Source organism: Alligator mississippiensis, chromosome 12, assembly GCF_030867095.1.
Source record: "Alligator mississippiensis isolate rAllMis1 chromosome 12, rAllMis1, whole genome shotgun sequence".
NCBI lineage: Eukaryota > Metazoa > Chordata > Crocodylia > Alligatoridae > Alligator > Alligator mississippiensis.
Genome location: NC_081835.1, coordinates 20,507,788 through 20,531,011, shown reverse-complemented (window position 1 = coordinate 20,531,011; position 23,224 = coordinate 20,507,788). Strand labels below are relative to the sequence as shown.

The window sequence follows — 23,224 nt, the reverse complement described above, 5'->3', positions numbered from 1 at the left end:
GTGTGCTTCTCCTGGATGGAATGAAAAGTAAAGATGCCAGAGGCTGGGCTGGTCTGCATGCAAGACAGGCAGTCAGTGAAGATGTAGACTGAGGAGTCAATGGGAGAGAGAGGCTGGGTGATGGGTAGAGAAGGGGGATGAATAGTGGAGAGGTACCTGGGAAGTCAGATCTCGGGCAGGTTACAATGTGTCATAAATCCAATGTCTATATTTAGTCCATGATTTTTAGCATCCAGGAGGTTGATGAAGTGGAGTTCATAGGCTCGTCTTTGGGAAGTGTTGTGTAAGTTTCCTTTGAGGATCAGGACTGAGAGATTGGAGAGAGAGTGGTTTTCTTGTGAGAATGTGCCCTCACAGGTAATTGGGTATTCCTGTCTCTGATAGCTTTCCGGTGTGCGTTCATTCTGGTGTGCAGTTGTTGTTTGGTCTCTCCTGCGTATTTTCCATCAGGGCATTTGGTGCATTGGATGAGGTATATCACATTTCTGGAGGTGCAGCTGTAAGATCCAGGGATGCTGATGGCTCTGTTGTGGGGTGTAGTAATAGTGGGGGTGGTGGAGATGTGTTGGCAGGTTTTGCATTTCTTGTCATGGCACGGTCTGGATCCATTTGGTGTGTTCTGGGCTTGAGGAAGTTTGCTTCTGGTGATGAGGTTAGTGAGGTTCGGTGCTTGTTTGAAGGCTAGGATGGGTGGCTCTGGGAAGATCTCTTTAAGAATAGGGTCTCTTTCTAGTATGGGTTGCAGTTGTTTGAGGATTTTCTGTATGGGTTCAAAGGAAGGGTGATATGTTATAACCAGCGGTGTGCGATTTGTGGCGGTTTTCTTCTGTACTGCAGCAGTTCTTCACGTAGTATCTGGGTGGCTCTTTCAAACATGCGATCTGTCTCTCTGGAGGAGTGTCCTTGTTGGGTGAAAGCCTTTTTTAAGATTGGTGAGGTGGCAATCCCAGGTTTCTCTTCAGTGCAAATTCGGTGGTATCTGAGGGCTTGGCTGTAGATCACAGTTTTTTTGGTGTGTTTCGGGTGATTGCTGGTTCTGTGCAGATATGTATGTTGGTCTGTGGGTTTCTTGTATAATGTGGTCTGTATTTTATCTTTCTGGATACTGATCATTGTGTCTAAAAAGGAGATGTTAGTGCTGGACTATTCTAAAGAAAGTCGGATGAAGGGATGGTGACTGTTGAATTTCTGGTAGAACCCAATCAGAGATTGTAGGTTTTCAGTCCAAATGATGAAGATGTCATCAATACATCTTAAGTATAGCAAGGGTTTGATGGTGCAGTTCTTGAGGAAGTCTTCTTCCAGGTGGCTCATAAAAAGGTTGGCATACTGTGGGGCCATTTTGGTGCCCATAGCTGTTCCCATCATCTGGAGGAAGTGTTGATTATTAAAAGTGAAATCGTATAAGGTCAGTAATATTTGGGTCTGCATTCTGAGTTGTAATCTTGTTCTTGTAGATATGTAAGGCAGGCTTGAATGCCATCCTGGAGTGGGATGTTGGTATACAAGCTGGTAACCTCCAGGGTGGCTAGGAGGGTGTTGCTGGGAAGGTGGTCTATGTTTTTAAGTTTCTGTAGAAAGTCTGTAGTGTCTTGGACAAAACTTGCTCTTTGGGTGACGAGCGGTTTTAGGATTGATTCAATGAAACCTGATATTTCCTCAGTTAGGGTCCCATGGTTGGATATGATAGGTCTGCCAGGGTTCCCTTGTTTGTGGATTTTAGGGAGCATGTAAAACATGTAGGAGAGACCAAACAACAACTGCACACCAGAATGAATGCACACTGGACATCTATCGAAGACAGCAATACCTGTGGGGGCACATTTCTCACAAGAAAACCACTCTCTCTCCAATCTCTCAGTCCTGATCCTCAAAGGAAACTTATACAACACTTCCCAGAGATGAGCCTATGAACTCCACTTCATCAACCTCCTGGATACTAAAAATTATGGACTAAATACAGACATTGGATTTATGACACATTATAACCTGCATGACATCTGAATTCCCAGGTACTTCTCCACTATTCATCCCCCTTCTCTCCCTGTCACCCAGCCTCTCTCACCCACTGACTCCTCAGTCTACATCTTCACTGACTGCCTGTCTTGCATGCAGACCAGGCCAGCCTCTGGCATCTTTACTTTTCATTCCATCCAGGAAGAGCACACACCAACTGCTGAAACTTCCTCAGCTTGACGAAGGGTTTTTGAACCTGAAAGCTTGCTTAATAATTGTTTTCCAACTATTTAAGTTGGTCTAATAAAAGATATCAGATTCATCCAAGGAACCTTGTCTCTCTAAACACAGATACTTCAAACAAACAGAAGGGAACTGTGATGTCTCTTGTAAACCTTCATGCAAATGTATTGCTTTCCCCACATCAGGGAATTGCCATTTCAGTGTCTGTCAGTTCAGGTGCTGTGTGTCTTTGTGCAGATGCACAACCTTACATAAGATCATGGGCTCCTGCTCTCTCCAGGAAACCATGTTAGATGGTCCTTTTCATAAACTTATCCAGCGCCCCCTTGAAAGCAGTGGAGTTTCTGCACCGCTACTCCAAGACTGCTCTACAGCTTCACTCTTCTGAGAGCTAGAAACCAGCCTAAGTTTATTAACAGCCAATTTATGCCCCTTTTGTTATTGTAATTAAATAGCTGTTCTTCCTCTCTGGTGAGTACTCATAGAGAGGTGTTTGTCTTTGTGGAGAGAAATCAGGGGAGTCTGGCACAATCCACCTTTGAAAAACATACATACTACAGTTTCTTATTTCCCATATGCAGATAGGGAGTGAGTGGGCAATTTGGGCTTCACCCTTCTCTCTGCCTCAAGCCTATGTTTAGTATAAACCATTTAGGAGTGTATATTTGAACTTCAAGATGACTAACCTTAGATTTCCACTTCTGTTTCACAGCTAAATAGACATCGTAGAGTTCATCAATTTCTCGCACAGCTGTTTCGGGGGTCGTGTGCTGAGGGATTATCACAAAGTCTGTGACCGCTTGGAGGCAAAACAAAATAATAGGAAAAAAATCACTTCATAAAAGTTAGAAGACATTTAATCAAACACGTCAGAAAAAAACTGGATGAAATGGAAAAATAAGCACGTGCTCTTCTTTTAGAAAAAGGGGGCTTGTATTTAAAAAAACAAAACAAAACAAAAACGCTTTATTCAAACAACTTTTTATGAGTATAGTTAAAGTAAGTCCTAATGATACTCCCATTAAGCAGCTTTTCTTGCGACCATGCATAGAACCTTGTCTCTTGGGGAAGCAAATCTAACCTTTAAAACTTTGAAACAAATGTTTTTTTTATATTGTGAAATCTTATAAATGTGTAGGTGTAGGGATCGTGTTAACAGTAAGTCTAGCAGATGTTCTACTAAGGCTTAATCCTATGTCATGCTGAGTGTTTTAGACCTGTTCTAACAGTTTTAAAGCATGAATTCATCCCATTGCAGCTACTTGCATACAAAGAGCTTAGCTCCTGCACTAGTACAGGGGCAGTCAACGCCCGGATCTGGCCTGCAGCACCATGTCGTCTAGCCACAGTGGCACTGCTCCCTTGCTGCCAAATCCATGGGGAGCCTTGGGCTCTGCACGCTGGATCCGGCACCCAATCCCAGGGCTGGGTGGCAGTGGCACTGGGCCCCAGAACTCAATTTTGCTGCGGGGGGTTGGGAGGAGGCAGCACTACTCTCTGGGATCCTGGTGTGGAAGCGGGTGGCGCTGGCCCTCTGGTCTGCAATCCTGGTACGTGAGGGATAGCACCAAACCCCTGGGACCCAGTACTAGCACACAAGGGGTGATGCTGGACCTCCAGGGCTTGACTTGGCCCATAGATGGCCTGATCCAGCTCGTGGCCAGGCTCTGGGCCACTCCTCTGGCCCACGGGGCTAAAAGGTTGAGGACCTGCATTCTGGTCATGCATTCTGCTGGGTCAGGGCCAGAATGCTCGGTACGTAATGCTGGGGTCGGCCACCTACAGCCTGCGAACTACATCTGACCCACCAAACAACAGCATCTGGCTCAGGACACCAGCAGTGGGACTGGAAAAAATGACAACAGGGTTGGACAAATGCTTCAGCAGTAAATTAGTGGGTGGAAGAAACAGTGGTGGCTGCATCATGAGTGATGGCCTGACTTTTGACTGAGCTGTGTTATTTGGGCTGCCACTTCTAACAGGTTGCTTACCCCTGACTTCATGCAATCGAACTTTAAGAGTCCACCTGTTAGACTTCCTTTTGACATGACTGTGATCAGTAATATACCACATGTTGCATGTTTGAAGGTTTCACCTCCTAGGAAAAAAAAAAACCCTGCTTTTCTTTTAGCTGAAAAATATCCAATGCGGAGGTGAAATGGCTTCTTCCAAGGACCTATTTATTAACAGCACTATTGCACACGCTCTCCCATTGCTATCACTTTTCTCTAGATGATATATGATGTCAGCATGGTTTGTGGTGCTGGTCACATGAGAAGCTGAGAGCCCTACAGAAAATCAGTAACTATACTAGCTTGTATTGCTGTATCAGCAGCAGTCAAAGCACATTTGTATCATAACATCAGTGCAAACCTGGAGACACGGGTCTAGATTGTATTTCTGAAGAAATCAGTGATGAGCAACCTTTTACTTTTCTGTCTCTGATTAGGGGAACTAGAGCCAATTCTGAGAAGTCCCGAGTACCTGTTGATTTTTGGTGAGAAATGAGTGCCCTGTATGTTACGGGACCAGGTTTTGCAGATGAACTGTTTGCTATGAGAGAGGTCTTTTGAAATAAGATTTCTGACACTTTCATCTGTCCTGTGCCATGCATATGGCCTAGTAGAGGGGGTGAAACTTCCTTTCCAATTTGCAACTTTTTGACACTCCTACAATTAAAATGACTTCTAAATGTCGAGGTCTGTTTGCGATGAAGCTACTATGTCCGTGAACATCCTCCTTGCAGTTTCTACAGCAAGCTAACTGACCCCATGACATCCTGCTTATAGTGAAACTCAGTGTTACTCGCTGTTTTCCCATTTTATTTATCAAAATTAGCTCTTGGTGATATCTTACCACTTCTTGGAGCCTGGAACCAGACAACAAAGGGTTCTCTAGAAAAAGCGTCTTCATCCCCAGGCTGACGGTCAGGATACTGATAGGTTTGCTTCACTGATACCAGTTTTGGTCTGCAACACAATAGGATCCATAAACAGAATATTACGTATTGCTCCTACTGACAGCTCGCTCAGGTTTGTTTCTGTAGTCAGTGATTTTCTTGGTAGTGGTAGAAGTTACATTATATTACAGTTGTGAAGACCTTACAAAATATCAGTATGGTAGGTAGTCTGAATAAGAGCATGCTTCAACATCAGCTGTGATTCCTAGATCAAGTAGTTAGCATTTGCTTTGCATCCAAAGATTGAGGCTTGGTAAAAATAATAGTTGTAAAAACTGAGGTCAATCCCAAATCTAGGCAAGGACTAATTCCATAAATGCAGAATAGGAATCTACTGTTTTGGGTTTTTTTTTCCTGAAGCTGTTGGTTTGGATGAATGATTATCACCATATTGGTGCATGTGGGGAAACAGAAGATGAAATCCTAACCCTGTTTGAAGCCAGTGAAAAAGTTGCTATTGGCTTCAGTGGGGCCAGGAGTTTACCTGGTCTCTAAACAGCCAGGATCCAGTCCAGGTAGGGCTTTCTGTGTCAAGATCGTAAGCCTGATTGATATTTGGGCATGAAAGGGAAGCCAGTGCAGTCATGTGAGAGTTGGCATACCAGACTCTCCGGTACTGACATTGCTAAGACAATATACGGCTCTATTCTACACTAGTTTGTAATCACCATGGTGTAGGTACAGTTTGCAAAAGGAAACAGTAGAGAATTCACTTACCTATAGATGAAAGCATATTGTTCCTTATAGGTTTTTCTTCCTAATCGTTCACTGATCACATATTTGAATTCTTTTTCTGTTCCTTTTGAGAGACTAAAAAGAGAATGTTTAAGTGGATGTCTCTGTATATAACAATTAGGTTTCCATTTAAATTTACATGAGTGAACATGTACAAGGGTCAGAAAAAGTGACTTCTTGTGGTGGGTTACAGAGATAAGAGGCTGACAATTGTATATTGTATTGTGTGGTATATTCACTCAATGTTTTCCTTATAAAACTTTCATTCTGCTCTTTTTGACCTTGAGCTTGTACCAGGCTATTTGTTCTTTTTCCATATCACATTTCTATTCAGTTTTACATTATTTTTTTCCAGAACAGTAAGTAATGGGTGCATCATTTTAATTTCAATATTATCTTTATCTTGCAAAGTCGTTTTGTATTAATAGTACTACCTTTTTCTGTGTCAGTTTATCAATTAACTTTTTCAAAGCCCACTTTAATCAGACATTTATGTCCAAGATGGTATGTGAATTTGTGCTAGGTGTCTTCAGTAAGACAATTAGGGGCATGGAACACTTTCTTGTGAAGTGGGTTTGAAAAGATCGGGACCCTTTGCCTTGGAAAGGAGTAAAAAAGACACCTCATAGTAAAAATCTATAAAATAATGCAGGTGGTAGAGAAAGTAAGTTGGAAGCCTTTTATCTCCCCGTCTCATAGTTTCTGGGTTTTTGGCTGTGGCCATGTTGGTCTAAGTTCATAGGCAGGCAAGGTTCTTTGAGCAGCTGTGTGATCTCTTTTATTACCCAGTTGGTCTAATAAAAGATATCACATCTACTCAAAGAACCTAGTTTGATATTTAAGGTGGAAAAGTTCAAAATTGACAAATAGAAATATTTTTTTCGCAGCATGTATAATTAGATTGTGGAACTCATTGCCATTGGATGGAACTGAGGCCAAAACCAGCATGAATTGAAGAAGGATTGTATTTTTTATGTAAACAGTGGGAACATGCAGAGGTATAATAGCTAAGGCTAATGGGCTAAATTTAGGAAGTGAGATAAAACCTCGTTAAGGCTTCAATCTCTGGTTTCTAGGGATTAGTTTTGATGGAAATACTTTGGGGCCAGATTACTGCCTGCTGTAGGCTTCTCACACCTTTCTTTGAAAGAGCTGGCACCGACTTCCTTCAAGGGTACTGCGCTATATGAAGCACGGTTCTGACCCAGTATGGCAATTCCTATTTGTCTCTGTTTTCCTGCCAGTTCTCATGACTTTATGGCCTTGCTTATGTGTTTCAGTGTACTTGAGTAGTTCACCTTACCTGTTAAGCTTCTCCATTAAAAAAGGGCATGTTTTGTTTTGGGTGTCCTTTATTTCCATCACTAGCATGATGTCACAGCGAGAAATAACCTGCAATAGGAAAGGGCAAAGGACATATAGCAGGATTGCATTAAGGGTGCATGGAAGGACTGGAAATTTAAAGAGACAGAGCAAAGCAAGCACTGAAAACCAATGGTCATGACAAGGTGGAAATGCCCTTTGTGAGACTATCTTGCAGGTGATTGGGGTGGGGATGTAGATGGAGAGAGAACATGACTGTAGTGTTAGCTACTGAAGGCAAAGGGAGTGTCCTTTCTTTCCAAGCTGGGTGGTTGCCCCATGTAGCTCATTCTTCTTCGAAAACTTTTATGAACCATTCAGAAAATCCTTGAGGATGTGAACAAACTCTGCCGCTGGTGAGAGAACTGTTTGTTTTCCCCAGCTGGTGCTTCTGCAGATCAGCCAATGCTATTTTTGTCTGTCTTCATCATCTTGTGGCTTTAGCTTGTCCACTCTCCTTTAGGCCCAGGAGCACCTGACCAAATAACTTTGCTCACTAGGGCTAGGATTCAAAAGGATGGTTATGCATTCTAGTTCCTAATTTGTGCTTCTGAAGCCCCAACCATATCTGTGCTTAGTTGTGCCTTCTCATGTCCACACTTGAAAGTATCTAGCTAGGTACTGGGGCACTTAACTACTGCACATGCCCATAATATCCACCATTCTGACTGAGGTCCATGGGGGCACATGTGCAGTAAGCTAAAGTCATTTTTGCATTTAATAATGTGCGTAAAGGACCTTGTTGGCCCATTTTCCTACCTGCATTTTGAGAACAGCCATATCCACGTCTCTCACTGCAATGCTTACCAGAATATCATTGGTTCCTTTGCCCTCACCCCTCCCGTAGACTTGTCTATAAATATATGGCTTGTTTTCTTCCAGCGAATGTTGCTGTCTCATGTTGGCTTCTGTGCTCTGACTCTCTTAGGATGTCATTGGTTGGCTTCTTCTAGAGGTAACTTTGGTTTAGCTAACTATAGAAGGCTGCTGTCAGATATCCAGCAAGGACTCCTGATAAAAGCATAATTTTGGCTAACATTTTTGGCAGTTTCTAAAAGTGATCCATTATTCATTGCAATGTATGAACAAATAAGGTATTTTATTGCCCTGGTGTTGGCAGGGAATCGTGCTGCCTGAGTGCCTGTCTGGGCTCTTCTGTTTTGATGTTTTCCTATATAGGCAACTGGCTTATTTGGGGTATTAAACCCTCTCTCCCATGTCATTTCAAACTGAGGGAATTTAAAAACAAATGTATAACTGCCATTAGCAAGGACAAAATACATGACATTTCTTCTCAGCGAGTAACTTTCAACAACAAAAGAGATCATACAAACATAAGGGCTCACAGCTAAGTCTCAGCTGCACTCATGGTCATAGTGACTTGCAAACAACACATCATTTCCCTTATTCTCAATTTGGAATTGATGTGCCCCTGCCTACGAGGGTGTTTGTTACACCCGCAGCCTGTCGGCAGCACCCAGTCCTGGACACACATCCCTCTTCCACGTTTCCTGGTGGCTGGCCTCTTCCTGCATAGCCTGTTAGCTGGTGTGAATCCCTGTGGGATGCACTCGGTATTTCTATCCAAGTCATGGGATCTGGGATGCATAAGTCTTCCTAAATTCTGCCTGTGGAGCCACATAGATTTAATAGATTTCATAGACATTAGGGCTGGAAGGGACCTCGGAAGATCTTCGAGTCCAGCCCTCTGCCCCAGGGGCAGGAAGTCATATAGGGTCACAGGATCCCAGCAAGATAAACGTTCATTTGACTCTTAAAGGAATCCAGAGTAGATACCTAGATTTTGGGAGCAGCAGTGTCCAATGTTGTCACAAATAGGAGCCTTAATGCATCAGAGCCAGTTTCTGCTGCAGTCAATAGGAGTCTTTCCACTGACTTCAGAGAAAGCTGGATTGGGCTCCTAAGAAATATCACTGGCCTGTTGGGACTGATGGCATGGAAAAAGTTAAACATATGTGTGTCTGCAAAAGAAGACCCTTGGAATAAAAGCTGTTTGGAACAGACACTGACTCCTCTTGGTTTGGACAAGCGCCTAGTAAACTGGATGCAATCACTAGTTAATGTAAACATAATATCTATTTTTTTGGGTGGACAGCTTTGTCGGGCACATGGAGAGATTCTTCCAGGGACTTTTCCAGAATTTTTTTCCCCCTCACATGTGATTATCATGTGTGTGGGACTAATCATATGCGACTATGCAGTTATATATTTTAAATGTAAATATGCTAGACCCAAAGCTATACTTACAGACCATATAGCACATGCCATTGCTAAACAATCAGGTGCAACAGTGTGCTTAGAGGTATGGAAAGGCTCATTTCAATGGTTCTTTACTTTTTTCAAAGTGGCTTAAATATAAGGACACCCCCCCACCCCCTGCCTCATCGGGTAGAGGAGCTGCAAGGCAGTTATAACTAATATCAGCTTGTACCTACCCCTTTCTCCCTGTACCTCTTCCTTCTACTTTCCTATACACTAATCATCACTCACTCCACCTTATACTCTATGCTGTCCTTTCACTGCATAGTTAGTTCATAAAGGTGCATATCTACCCTGCCTTCATCTTGTAACCCCTACATAAGATGATCAGAGTGATAGCCTTCCCACCCACAGATGCTCCCAGCTTGTCCTCTACAGCTATAGAACTGGATGAAGACTGCACAGTCTGGATGCCATACCATTCGGGGTTTCCCATGCACTAGGGAAATCCCTAGCTGTCCAGTTCAGGCACCATTAGGGCTGCTGTGTGTTGCAGGACCATCAAAAACCAAGTTCTTCTTCATATTTTCAGTAGATATTTTACATATGGAAAGGGATGTGTTGCTCTCAGTAGGAAACCTAAATGAGGTATAATGTTATGCCAGGATAACTGGAAATGATACAATTTCAGGAGAACTCAAAGTAGCAACAACTAAAGTAAGTTCAGTGTAAATCACTTCTGGTTTAATGGAAGCAGTGGGCACAGGACAAAGTGGAAACACAGACTTCAAACTGGTTTTCAAGAAAAAGTGTCTCCATTTCAGGTACTATTTGAAGAGAGAAGAACACTAATAAATGGCCTGATCCTCTAAATGTGTACTCATCTAAAACAGTCCCATGTGGTTTTCTTGGATGAACAAGTTGTGCAGTGGGTATAAAGCTACCATTCATAGTTGTAACCTTTCATCAGATGAGTCCGGTGCACAATTAAAGAACATTACAAATAAGAACCTTTTACTTGCAGAGGTGCTAATCCTGATAAGATAACAAGAGACGCATCCACTTACAAAAAATTGTGAGTAATGTTTGCCCAATTCTGTTCATGAAGGCTTTAATGTATATATTAAATACTTTTAAATTATATTGTTGCTGATAAGAATAAATGTGTACATTCATGCTACTACAGCTACAAATTCAGCCACTGTAACATCTTTAGATGTTAGAATCTTTGAAGTAACAGATCCATAATTTTAATCAAATTGACAGCTGCAGGATTTATCTTTCAGATTATTCTGTAACCTTCTAAAAACATTGTTAGATGGTCTCTTTCAAGAAATGCATTGAAAAAGTGGTAATGCAACTTCCTTTGAGAGAGGTTAGAAATCAGGGCTTTGACTTATAAATTGGTGTTCTTGTACTGATCATTTATGAAGAAGTTTTAATAAGTAGGTTATACTGTCCAGCTAACAGAAGTATCATGCAATGATGATTTTTCTTAATGAGACAGAGGCACTTCAGATTTACCATTAAAGAAATAAGACTAATGATCAAACTAAATGAAAGCTTTCTAAGTAAAAAACCAAAACAAAACTATTTTTCTTGCACATTGTACAGTCAGACTCTTTCATCATAGTTCTAAATTTCCAAAGGAAACTATCTAGAATTTTTATATTTAGATTAGCTCGCAACTAAAACTTTCCAACCAGACGCTTTTGGTCTACAGATATATTTTTACTACTAGCTGTACAAAATGTTTTGTAATGCTTGGGCATCTATTATTTTGCAATTCAACCATGCAGAAATAAAATAAGCCTCAAGATGAATTAGATAAAGGTCCTCAAAGAGTTTAAAGTTTACCAAATCCAGGAGCAGTGAACGTACCTTTACAATGACATCTACGACTTCAGGTATGGCTCTTTTTGCTTCTCCAAAAGTCCTCACATTGAAGGAGCAGATTTTTATGCTCAGAGTTGCATTGCAAAAGGAGAGCAACACAAAAAAGATGCCCAACATCTTTAAACCTTGGCCAAAAGTGAGCGGGTGCAGTCTCCTTATGTGTGTTTGTGCGTGCGTGTGGAATCCTGTTTCCAGAGCTGAGGCTGCTATTTAAATTAAGTTAACTGCAGGGATCACAAACCACTTTACAAGAATTACCGACTTCCTCCTTTTTTATTTATTTCTTTGTGCTGGGCCAGGGAACGATGAGAAATTGAACTTTTGCCTCAAGGGATCACCAGAAGCTTGAAGCCAACTTCCCCAATTTGGAGGGGTTGCTCTTTCACTTTGAAACACAGCATCCTGTCCCTAGGCTTACATAAAATGTTACTGATATTAGTATTGCTTTAATTGAAATATCAGTCCCAGTATGCTGGAAGCTTTCCAAACTCTAGGGGAAGTTGATCCCTGCTCTCAGGACCTCACAAACTGATTATGGCTGTTGGCTGGATTCACTGTGGGCAGCTCAAGAGAAGTGGTTTGTAAAAGGAACCTACATGGGTGTGGGCGGAACAGGGCCCTCACTGTTGGGTTGGTAGGAGTCATCCCCAGTGAAGGAGGTTGTGGAAGAAAGCCCAGAGGTGCTTGTGTGGAAAGCTGCCAAAAGCATCGGCAAGGCTGGGCAGTGCAGAGGGCATAGCCAAGGGACAACACGTAAAGCATTTCAAGAGAGCACAAATAGGGTAGGGTAAATTTATGCAGGGCTTTGAATGTGGTGGCTAGAAGCGTCAATTAGATCTGCTTTGGGGATGAAAGCCCCCAAGTCCAAATTATTCTTCACAAAATCATATCCCATTCTCTCAGCACATGTTCATTTCTCCACCTCGCTCCCGATGATCGTCGTTATGGTACTGGTGTAACTAGAACACCTGCCCCTAAAAGCATAAAATAAAATCAACAATAGCATATTGAGAAAGAAACGCATAGCAGGGTTAAGAATGTCATTCTTTGCTTTAGAATTTAGTTTACTTAGCAAGCACAGCCGGTTCTATGAGATGGAAGACTGAAATATCTAGGATTTAGTCAAAGCTCTTAGTCACTGGACAATGGACACTAGGAAGAGAGGGCCCTTTGGGTCCAAACAATAACTGGTTTAGTGACACAGGTTATCCTTGGATGAGCATGACCCCTTTAGCTTTGACAAAAATACATCTTGCACAACAACAGCTAGCCAAAGAAAATATGAACGGCATGCTGTCACTGCAAGCTACCCCACTGATATCCTGATTATTGGGCAAGAATAAAGTTGCAGCTTGTTCTAATTAGAAGACACAAGATCAAAAGTCTACCCTGGTTGCACGCACCCTGTCAGCGTATTTCCTGGTGTCATGAACCTCTCAGGTCAACTAAGTCTTGCATAATGAGTGAGTTGCGTCCTTCCTTTTTGACTGCCGTACTCATGTTCACTGCCAGGCGAATCAGTTACTGGTTGTACAACGGCAGCGGGCACAGCATAGTTTAGAGAGCCCCGTTTACTTGAAGCCCACAGTTATTTTTTATTAGCCTGGGTAAGTTACTGTCAGAATTACTGGGCAGTCTTTCATGCCACAACACACACAATTAATTTATCCACATCAACTGACTAGCCAATGACAATAGCAACCTGCTGGTAGACTGATCTGGACTCTCTCATCTGTGTGTCCAGGTGCTGGAGAGATGAAACAAACTTCTTTCACAGTTTTAGGAAGGTGGCCTTCCTTGTGCAGCAGTTATGGAAATCTGCTCTGTTTACCCCAGGTCTGGACCCTGTTGTATTCCCACCACTTTGGTTTTGTACCACTAGTAGTACAACTTGCATCTGTCAGCATCTCTATTTCTCCATATGTGTTTGTGGATTGTCTGATCTCCTCACTTGTGTCTTCTCAGCACAAGATATCATTGATGAAGTGCTGTAATCCATGTTTCATGCCCCATATCTTTCCTTTTATACTTTTCATGATATGGGAGTTGCAGTAACAACAGCTAGGCTAGGAGCTCTCCCAGTGGGACCTATGGCTTGACACCAGTTGTTAGTTTTCTTGACCTAGCAGGTAAATAGCACTTCTGTGCAGGCGCCCAGGAAGGACGGGCACATTTTCCCCAATGCAATGCTGATGAATTCATAGCATAGCCTAGTATGATGAGTCCTCACTTCTCTGTAATGAGGATATTCTACCTGTCCTGGGCTGCATGTGCAGTGAAGCCTCACCCAAGAGTTGGAGCTTCCACTGCTTCTCTTGGTGGCTTATTCCAATGGCTGATCAGTCTCATTGTCAAATGTGTGTTTTATTTTGAATTTGAATTCATCTGGCTTTCTCTCTCAGCCATTGGTTCTTATTACACCTTTCTCTGCTAGGTTAAAGAGCCATTTTGTAACCAGTGTTTTCTCACTCTGCAGGTGCTTACAGCCTGCCATCAAGTCACTTCTTGTCCTTCATTTAAAAACAAGTGGAAAATTTGGAGGCAGGATAATCTGCTGTCTTGTCTGGGGGGCTGACATAGTAGGGATGTATCCTGGGCAAGGGCTGCAGGGAGGGTAGGAGATTCTGACAGGTACCTAAAGTGCTCTTCATGGGACTGACTGCCATCTGCTTAATTTTTAGAGCAGAAGGAGGAACAGGAGGTAGCCAAATTGCAGAGTGAGGACTCTAAATGGCTTAGTACTTCACTGATGGATGTGCAACTATCTTGGCAAAAGAATGACATTTAAGGCAAAACAGAAAAGCACCAAGGAAACTGGAAAAAGAAGGTAACAATCAAAAGCAACTAAAGAAAACCTTTAAATAAATTAACAAGTAAGCAAATATAAATAACAAGTCACAACAGAGGAATGAGGCAAGCTGGGGCTTATCGCATACCAATTACCAAGAGCTAAGGTAATACAAAATGTCCTGGGAAAGAATGATACTTAAAAACCAAAAAGTCCAAGTAGCAGCTTCAAAATGCTTTAAATAGGTACAAATGGAACTAACACAAAATGCAGCACTTGTCCCTTGAATGATTCGGACTAGATCCAAAAGGTGACAGATCTGAAGGGAGGAATGAGATGACTGTTTAGCTGGGAAACTCAATTTAGCTCAAAATGTTCACTGCCATATACGGTGGAAGTGGAAACATTGGCTGTAAGTTAATTATCACTATATATTAATGTACAGTGATTATTTGTGCCAACAGACATGCAGCAATGATTCCCCATTGAGACTGCCTGGGAGAGTGATAATGAATTAACACATATTTTTAAGAGAACAAGAGACACCATCAATTGGCTGAAACTTTTTTTTCTGATCATTAGTCTTATTTCTTTAAAAAAAAAAAAAAAAAAAAGCCCAGCCATTTCAGTTTTTTGTTACTGAAGTTTATCTGTGTGTATTTTACATTGTTTTCAAACTGTGCAGGTGTGTAGAGCTCAGGGCCACGTGATTACTGATTTTGAGTTCTCAGAGTGCTACACCCCCCCTGGCCCTTGGGGCACAGCCAGAGCTGGGAGACAGGAGGCCCTGCATCTCCTACTGGAGCTGGGATTCCTGTCCACCCACTTCTTGTTTCTGTGTTATCTTTCTGGGCCTGGTCTCCTGGTTCCAGCAGAGATCACAGGGTCTTCTGGTGCTGGTGGTGTGTGCAGGTCTCCAGTCTCCCAGTGGTGGTGGGGTTCTGGAACCAGATAGGTGGAGTAGACAGGAGTGCGCTCATTGGCTGTCGGCTCTGCCCCCAACCTTGCCATGGGATGGGGGAGTGGAGCTGCAGGTTGCTGTAGCCCCTTGTCCTCTAACTGGAGATCCTAGTTGTGATACTGTCAGGACTTCTGTAAACTGTCCAGGGTAGCAAGGGCTGACTGGACAGTTTCTCCCACCTAATCATGCCCTGTTGCCATTGCTGCCTGACTGCCTATATCTCAAGAAAAAAAAAATCTCCCCTGTCCGTTCAACAAAGCAAGAGCACTGTTTGCAGCTCAATCATGTTGAAGATACAAAGAGAAAAAGTTTGGAATCCTTTCAGAAAAAGCAATGAGAAGAAAAAAAATTAAATATCAACCCTTTAAACACCAAACTCCTTTATAAACTTTTTTCTAAATTCTCAAAAAAACCCAAAAACAAAAAAACCTGCCTTGAGCAGCTTTGTGGCATGTAAAATGTCAGGGGAAATTGCTTTCTTGATGGGAAAATTAGGGCAGAGATTAAAGAAGTGGATTTATAGTAGCTATTTATAAATAAATATAGCTACATGTACCTTAGCAATGGCATTGCTATTATCTCTCCAGAGAGAAAGTGAGTGAGGGAGAAAGCAAGAATGCCTCCTAGTGTGGTGAGGTGGAAAGTTGCACTCTCATGAGTTTGGAATTGTAACATTGCTGACAGGTACCAAAATCAGGAGTTCTCCAGGCTCGGTCATCCAACAACCACCCAACGATCCCACACGCATCATGAATAGAATATGCAAATATGTTCTTATCTAGGCTTGATCCTTGCCAATTTTTCATGAAATCTGTGGAATGAACAGGCCCCTGAAGGAAATGTTTAAATAGTCGAATAAATGCCTAAAATAGCTTTTCTGTATATAAATTGTCTTAGCTTTAAAATAGGACATCTTGGCAATGTCTAGAGGTATTAAGTGCTGCTCACCTCCTTTTAAAAGCTAGAAATGTATCCTTTCTGATAGTATGGGACTTAGATTTCTAGCCTGAAGGAGCTGCAGGATATTGGATTTTAAATGGGATAACTGTGCATTTCTACGGTGCCTGTGAGCCACAGAGTGAAGTATCCATAGCCCTGTGGGATGATGGCATTGCTTTACCACCACTGAAACTAACAGATGGGTCAAAGCCCAAAATTTCAGATGTGATAACAGGTTTTGATTGCCCAGCTGGAGGTGCTTTGGGCTTGATTTTTGCCTATCTTGAGCACCTGAAACTGGAGGCCAAGTCAATGCCAGGCATTGTGCCTAACACCCCTGAAAATAAGGCATGCTTTGGAGACCACAAAAATAAGGCACTCAAAAATCAGAGATTTTCTTTTTCTTATAGGGCTGTAACACAGAAAACAATATTTTGTCTTCTCTTTGTTGCAAGTTGGTTTTCTAAGCACTGCAGGCTTGCTAGAGCTCAGGACAGATGTATATCAAAAAGTACAGCATTAGTTGCCTTTAACAAAGTAGCTAATTAATAGCCAATCTGCAAAGGGAAAATAATGTGCTTGTTTGACGAGCTTTACTTAAAGCGTCCCTGCTGCCATTTTGAAGCATGGGGACACTAATATATGACATGCTGCATGCACTTTAATTAGAGAGGCTCTCAGAGATGCTGTAATTAAAGCACCCTCCCCCCCCACAGCAGGTGTGAAAATGCCCTTTACTGCAAAACTCATTAAGAATTAATTTAAAAGCTCTACCATTAGGGAGGGGAAAGCAGTGAGGATAAAGTATGCACAGTATCCTAGCTCAGGCCTGGTTTTGCATCAGTCCCCCAGTTATGAATGAGGGTCATTTCTTGAGAATAAACCAATTTAGGAAAGACTATTCCAGGCAGCAGAACTACAACATGGGACAAGCCAGATTTCTTGCAGGGCGGTTGTAACAGTTCAGTTTCAGCTGGGATGCTTGAATTCACATTACGATATAATCTTCATTACCTGTTCTAGCCATATCCCACCCCATACTGTGCCACCCAATACACCTGAGAAGGGGAAGACACAGCACAGTATCTGTGGGCGAAGTCCTGGGTGTATTATAGCCTTCAGCTTTTTACAGCAGGACATGTTTTGCTTCCCACCCTTCAGATGTATCTGAACCTTTTTTCAAGTCTCTTTGGCTGTGTTACAGCACCTAGAAGAACAGAGGGAGATGATAGATGGGGGAATACTGTATCAGCTTCAAGAATAGCTGACAAGTGAGAAAATCGGCCACCTCCTGTATCAACTGGAGACAGCCCCCTACAAAAGGTCTTCTAACTGAGCAAATCAGAGACAAGTTATTTCTTCCAGGGTCATGAAACACAACCTCAGCTTGCTGAACTATTGCAGAGAGGAAAATGAAGATAAAGAGTCCTTTGTTTTTTGTTTTACAAAAACTGGATAAAAGTGGACAGTAAATGAGACCTATCTGCTGGTCCAAACATTACATAAGGATTGTAAACGTTACGTAAGGATTGTTACTGTGACCCCTTTTTGAGGCCTCACGCATGGTTAGTCTTAGTGAGGAATAGAAGTAACTGGGATGTGTTGCTGGCTTTTAAAGAAACAGAAGGCATTAGCCCTGTAATGGTTCTTGGGTTTTTAGGAAGCTGGTTCTGACAATTTTAGGCCTCCCTGCAGTGCAGGGCCAGATACAGGCCTGGGCAAACTGGGCGGCCACCCAGGGCCTGGACAGAAAGGGGGCCCGAAAATGGTAATTTAAAAATTATTATCATTATCTCTGGTGAAGGTGGGGCTGATACTAAAAGTTTGCCTGGGGCCGTCAGGAGTCTAGGTAGATTTCACAGACATTAGGGCTGGAAGGGACCTCACAAGACATCAGATCCAGCCCTGGCTGAAGGGCAGGAAGTCAGCTGAGGTCAGATGATCCCAGCATGATAATCATCCAAACGCTTCTTGAACGTTTCCAGAGTAGGTCCTTGCACCACTTCTGGGAGGAGTCTATTCCAGACTCTGGAGACTTGGATGGTAAAGAAATTTTTTCTTATATCCTGTCTAAAACGGTCCTCCAGCAGTTTGTGACTGCTTGACCTCATCTTCCCTTGGGAAGCCCTAGTGAACAGATGTTTCCCCAGATCCTGATGCACACCCCTGATGTACTTATAGGCTGCCACCAAGTCCCCCCTGAGCCTTCGCCTCTCCAGGCTGAAGAGTCCCATGTCCCTCAGCCTCTTCCCATAAGGCCAGCTCGCTTGACCATTGACCATGCACATGGCTCTCCTCTGGACTCTCTCAAGCTTCTCCATGTCCTTTGTAAAGTGTGGAGCCCAGAATTGGATGAAGTACTCCAGCTGCAGCCTCACCAATGCTGAGGTACGGTGCTGCTTCAGCAAATGGTAGGTTCTTCACACAACGGTTGCTTAACTATTTAAATGTCTTGTTGGTTTCTCTGTTACCTTTTGAACCAGATGTAATTGGACATGGATACTTCTGTTAATATACTAGAGACACAAACTGTTTACCAGCCATTTGTGTGTGTGACTGGTGACAAGAGGGTGAAAAACCTGATGTTTCTGGTTTGTAGGTCCTTTGCGTCTGGTACATGTGTTCTCAGGAAATGCTGATGATCAGACACACAATGGCCTTAAGTTTCTTGTTTGTTAATGCCACATTTATGTGAGAGTGGTCATTCAGATCACTCCGACCCGGTGAAGAATGTCTAGCATTTGAAAGCTTGTCTAACTCTATCCCAGCTATACTGTTGGTCCAATAAAAGATATCACCCTAAGAAATTCTGCCCTCTTGCATAATTCTTGGATCATCATGGCTACCAAATCACTCCAACGCTGCACTTTTGTGTCTAATTTATTACTGATTTTTTAATACATCTGACCTTGAAGCAAGCTGTAGATGTTAATGCATTTGGTCAGGAAGATACTATTTGTTAGTCAGAAGTGTGGCCTTTCACATGCTGAAAGTAGAAAAAATGGTGACACTCCAGAGAATGTGAGGCAGGATCTCCCTGAGCAGGGCTGAGGAGCTTGTGCAGGGGCAAATGCTTGTTGGCTCCCAGATTTAGCCCTGCCAGGCCCATTTGCTCCTTTCCCACATCTCACTCCAGATGGTCATTGAGGCTGCCAAACTGGGAATCTAAATGCCTGCAGCTGGGGCTAGGAGGGCATTAGCAAATACATGTTGAGGCCTCAGCTCAACCTTCTTCTGATGGTTAAAATGTCACTCCTTCCTGAGGAGACTGTTTCACCCCAGGGTGCCTCCTGCACAGTCACTCTTTCTGTTCTGTCTTGGGGAAGGATGTGCCTTAGAGGCAGAGTGAGTGCAGATGTGTCTCCATGACCTACCAAAGTTTGGCTCAGTCAAACCTTAGCCATAGGGAAAGTGGAGGAACAGCTGGCTTATTTTTGGGAGACAGGATTTCATAAGGTGCCTTATTTTATCTCTATCAATCGGAATCACTTCTTTCCACTTTGTCTGTCTGGCGTGGTGAAGGGGGCATGGTGTTAGCAAAGGTTCTATAATTTATTTTTCTGCCTGTAAACAGAGACAATCCCTAACCTTCCACACAGTTGCTATGCAAGAGGTCAGCAAGAAGAAACTGCAGAGTGGATCTTTGCCCCTTATATAATGAAACCACATGTGAGAAGCAGGACAAATATTCTTTGTGCCTCTCCCCTTTGTACCAGGAAGTCAATGGTCAGAAGGGCAGGATCTCATTGGGATTTACATTTCTAGGCAGTGCTGACACCGAGGAAGATTTGTTTGTGGGTTAGAACTGTATTACATCTGCTCATTGTGACGAACATTTATTCCTTATGTCTCGCTTGTCACATGTGACGGTGTCTAAAGCAGCCCACTGGGTTCAAGTTCTTCAGCACTGGAGTCAACAAGATTCCAGTAGTCTTCTAGCACAAATGTTGTCCCGTGGTGTTTGCTAGCAGCCTCCCCAGTCATACTGGGCAGCTGTAGAGGTCTGTAAGCATTCTCCATCAGCTCTGCTCCTTGGGGAAAGCATGCTTGGGTTTTCACAACAATACTGAAGCTTATCGTGGCCAGCATATACCTATAAATAGACACTGTCACAATACAGCTTTCTCCAAACTTGGCACTTTACAAGGGATTTCTTTCTACTTCTTAAATGCCTGATGCAGGGGAAAAGGTGAGGGTTGACTCTCATGGCTGACAAACAACGAACCAACTAAATTTAAAAATAGGATATGTTGAGACTTTTTTCCATTTTAGAAAGTTAGAGAAGATCTCAACAAAGCAGATTTCTTTCTGGTGATACAGGGACTTGATTCCCTGATGAAGTGGATGTGATTCAATGGCTTTTTGTTTTATTGTAAAAAGAACAAGCAGTTTACAAGCAAATGGGTAGAGAGAACTGCTTTGTGTACACAACATGCATGACCTCTGAGTGCCTTCATAACGGTGCTGCTGTACCCAATGTTACTGCACCTGCAAATGCTCCAGGCCAGCCCATACACTGGGTTGGATTTCTAGCAGGGTTTCCCATAGTTCTTTGTGGTACGTTTCCCCAGGTCACTCTGAGTTCCTGGCAGTGTATTGTAGTAGAGTTTGTCCTTCCTGGGCTCCTGTGTAAAGTTCTCTGTGCCTCCCAGTTCAGAAAAGTAAATTGCTTATGGCCAGGCATAAGCTGTACTTTGGGAGAGGACATTGTCAGGGACCACGGTGCTGGGTTATATCTTCGCTCTTATGTCTTTAGCTGGAACAAGCTACAACTTTATTGTCACATAATAATCTGGGTATCAGTAGTATGAGCTTGGGCTACCTTTGCTGTGAAGATATACCTTTAATTTCTTCAAATCATTGCCATTGTAGAGGAGATGCATTTGTGAAAGTTATTGGGCTCAATAAAGAGGTAGCTAGGTAAAATTCTCTGCCCTGTGTGTTTTGTGATCAAATTAAATGACCTCATGTTCCCTTCAGACCTCAGACTCTCTGCATCTGGATTTTGGTGGTGAATCTACTGTCAAATAAAGACAGCAGGAGAGAGTAATAGATGCAGTGCAGAATCAGGGAGCACCAGAGTGAACAAATCAGGGAAGAAAGGAGGGGAAGGTGTGATACCTCACCCTGGTCATTCATCCATACTGAACAAGTCTTTGCCCTTCATGCTTGTGCATCAAACTCTCATAGACAACTATGTCTCATGCCACTAAATCCAGTTAGGGACTGGCTGCAATTCCTGAGAGAGATATAGTACCTTCCACTCACTCTCAAGATTAATAACTTGGGCAGAAAGCTGACAGCGTTGGGGACATGTGAGCCTTGCCGCTCATAGAACAGGCCGTGCCTGCTCAGTTGGCTGCTGCTCCTTGGAACAGAGAACATTTTAAAGACTGCTGCATCTTTCTTTCTTGATGTGTCATTGTTAATTCTATTTTATATTTTTAGCTGCAGTTGAAATATTTCTGGTTCAACAGTGCAATAACTGTGATTGGCAGGGATGAGATGGAGAAATGAAAATGTGATGAGAGAATGGAATGCAGTTTTGTGTGGAATCACTCAGATTCAGGGGTCTTCATCCACAAAACATAGGAGCCCGGAGACTTGGTGGAGTCAGTACACCTACTGGAAGAGGAGACCTGGAAGCCCTACAGTGGAGAGGGCCAAGAGGACAATGACAGACCTACAGGACAATGAGAGCGATGATCGGTAACAACACTGTGTCTGTGCAACACCAAAGTAACAACGGGTTGGTGTTAGGTGGGGTATAGGGGAGGTGGAGCCCCAAGATCCTCATGCTGACAAGCGACCTTAGCAAGACACCTAAGCTGGGAGTAACAGCAACCCCCAAGATGAAATTTCCATCAAGGACATGGCATGGCAGACAAGAAGCTTCAGTGGTCTACGTAACTGGTGTCAGGGGCAAACTGTCAGCCCACAGGACTGCAGGTGGCTTGGGGTGGCTAGAAAAGCCTAAGCGGGGAACTCTGGACAGGGACGCCAAATTACAAATTGGTGCATTCACCAGGAATAAGGGGGACTAGCTCTAAAGAGCTAATGGAACCCTGGAGGCCGACACCAAAATGGAGGTCAACATGATACCACAAGTAGAGCTGTTAGAACATACACTACAAGCGGTGATGAAAGTACTTAAGGTCCAACAGCAACAAGCCCTACAGCAAAATGAATGGCTGAGGCATAACTTGTCTGCCTTTTAAAATGCACTAAATGTCGAAAGACGATGATGCTGAAGCATTTATAGAGGCCTTTGAAGGGAACACTATACAAACTGGACTGGATAGATTCCTGTGGGCTGGGCAGTTAGGGTCACTACTGATTGGAAAGGCCCAAGCAGCATATAGGGCCCTCCCCAGGGATGAAGCGTATGACTATGACAGTCAAGCAGGCAATTCTACATTGGTTCGAATTAACCCCAGAGCACTACAGGAGACTCTTTAGAGCTAAAAAGGAGAAAGATGATAAGAAACCCCAGATCTTGATGCAGCTATTAAGAGATCTGTTAGACAGCTGGGTTCCCCCAGCCACAGTAGGCAGGGAGGCACTCGCAGACCAAATACTGTTGGAACAGTTTATCCGAGACCTAGAGGGAGGGTTGCAATTATGGGTAAGGTGACATCTGCCTAAATTAGCTGAAGAGGCCCAGAGAATTGCCAAAGCCTATGCTGCATCAGAAGTAGAGACGGTGAAGGAAAAATCTTATAAAAGTGAGAGGAGCCAGTACCGTAGGGAGGAGGAATGTCATCGAGGCCTTTCAAGATAGGCAGGGAAGAAAATATTGTGCTACCTTGTGGGCATACTGGACGTGGCTAGAGAGTGTCCTCAAGGACCACACCACTGTTGGAGACCAGCAGGTGGCACCACAGGGCCCCGGGAAAGGCGAGATAATAGAAAACCTGTGGAAGAGATGGACTGTAGCTTCAGCGAGGGCAGTGAGGTTACGGTGTGGGACCACCCTGACGTTACAGCATAGATAGTGGGACGGGCTTGATGGGCCACACTCAACACAGGCTGTTTGCAGATGCTCATATGATCTGGCATGACACCAGAAAACGCCATAACATGGTGCAAGCCAGTTAGGATGAGGTGCATCTGTGGCAGGGTTGAAAGGTATCAGAGGGGATATGTGAGGGCTAGAATAGCCAAA

At 43.2% G+C, this 23,224-nt stretch overlaps 2 protein-coding genes across 3 annotated transcripts in view; one reads left to right on the top strand and one right to left on the bottom strand.

The window, feature by feature from the left end:
• DNASE1L3 (deoxyribonuclease 1 like 3) overlaps window positions 1–23,224 on the bottom strand; it is a 41,977-nt gene that overhangs the window by 6,839 nt on the left and 11,914 nt on the right. Inside the window, exons 1-5 of one of the 2 annotated variants that reach the window (XM_006272202.4) lie at window positions 11,357–11,612; window positions 7,197–7,285; window positions 5,876–5,968; window positions 5,056–5,168; window positions 2,886–2,998 (exon numbers count right to left, since the gene is read on the bottom strand). In XM_006272202.4, the coding sequence (XP_006272264.1) occupies window positions 2,886–2,998; window positions 5,056–5,168; window positions 5,876–5,968; window positions 7,197–7,285; window positions 11,357–11,488 (540 nt within the window). In that variant the 5' untranslated portion in view covers window positions 11,489–11,612. Of the gene's footprint in view, window positions 1–2,885; window positions 2,999–5,055; window positions 5,169–5,875; window positions 5,969–7,196; window positions 7,286–11,356; window positions 11,613–23,224 lie in introns of those variants that run through there. The other variant, XM_059716047.1, reaches the window with a different exon arrangement.
• The window catches only part of ABHD6 (abhydrolase domain containing 6, acylglycerol lipase), a 76,994-nt gene continuing 63,461 nt past the window's right edge, over window positions 9,692–23,224 (top strand). Inside the window, exon 1 of the mRNA XM_019495467.2 lies at window positions 9,692–10,550. The gene's annotated coding sequence lies outside the window, so the exon portion shown is untranslated. The remainder of the gene's footprint in view (window positions 10,551–23,224) is intronic.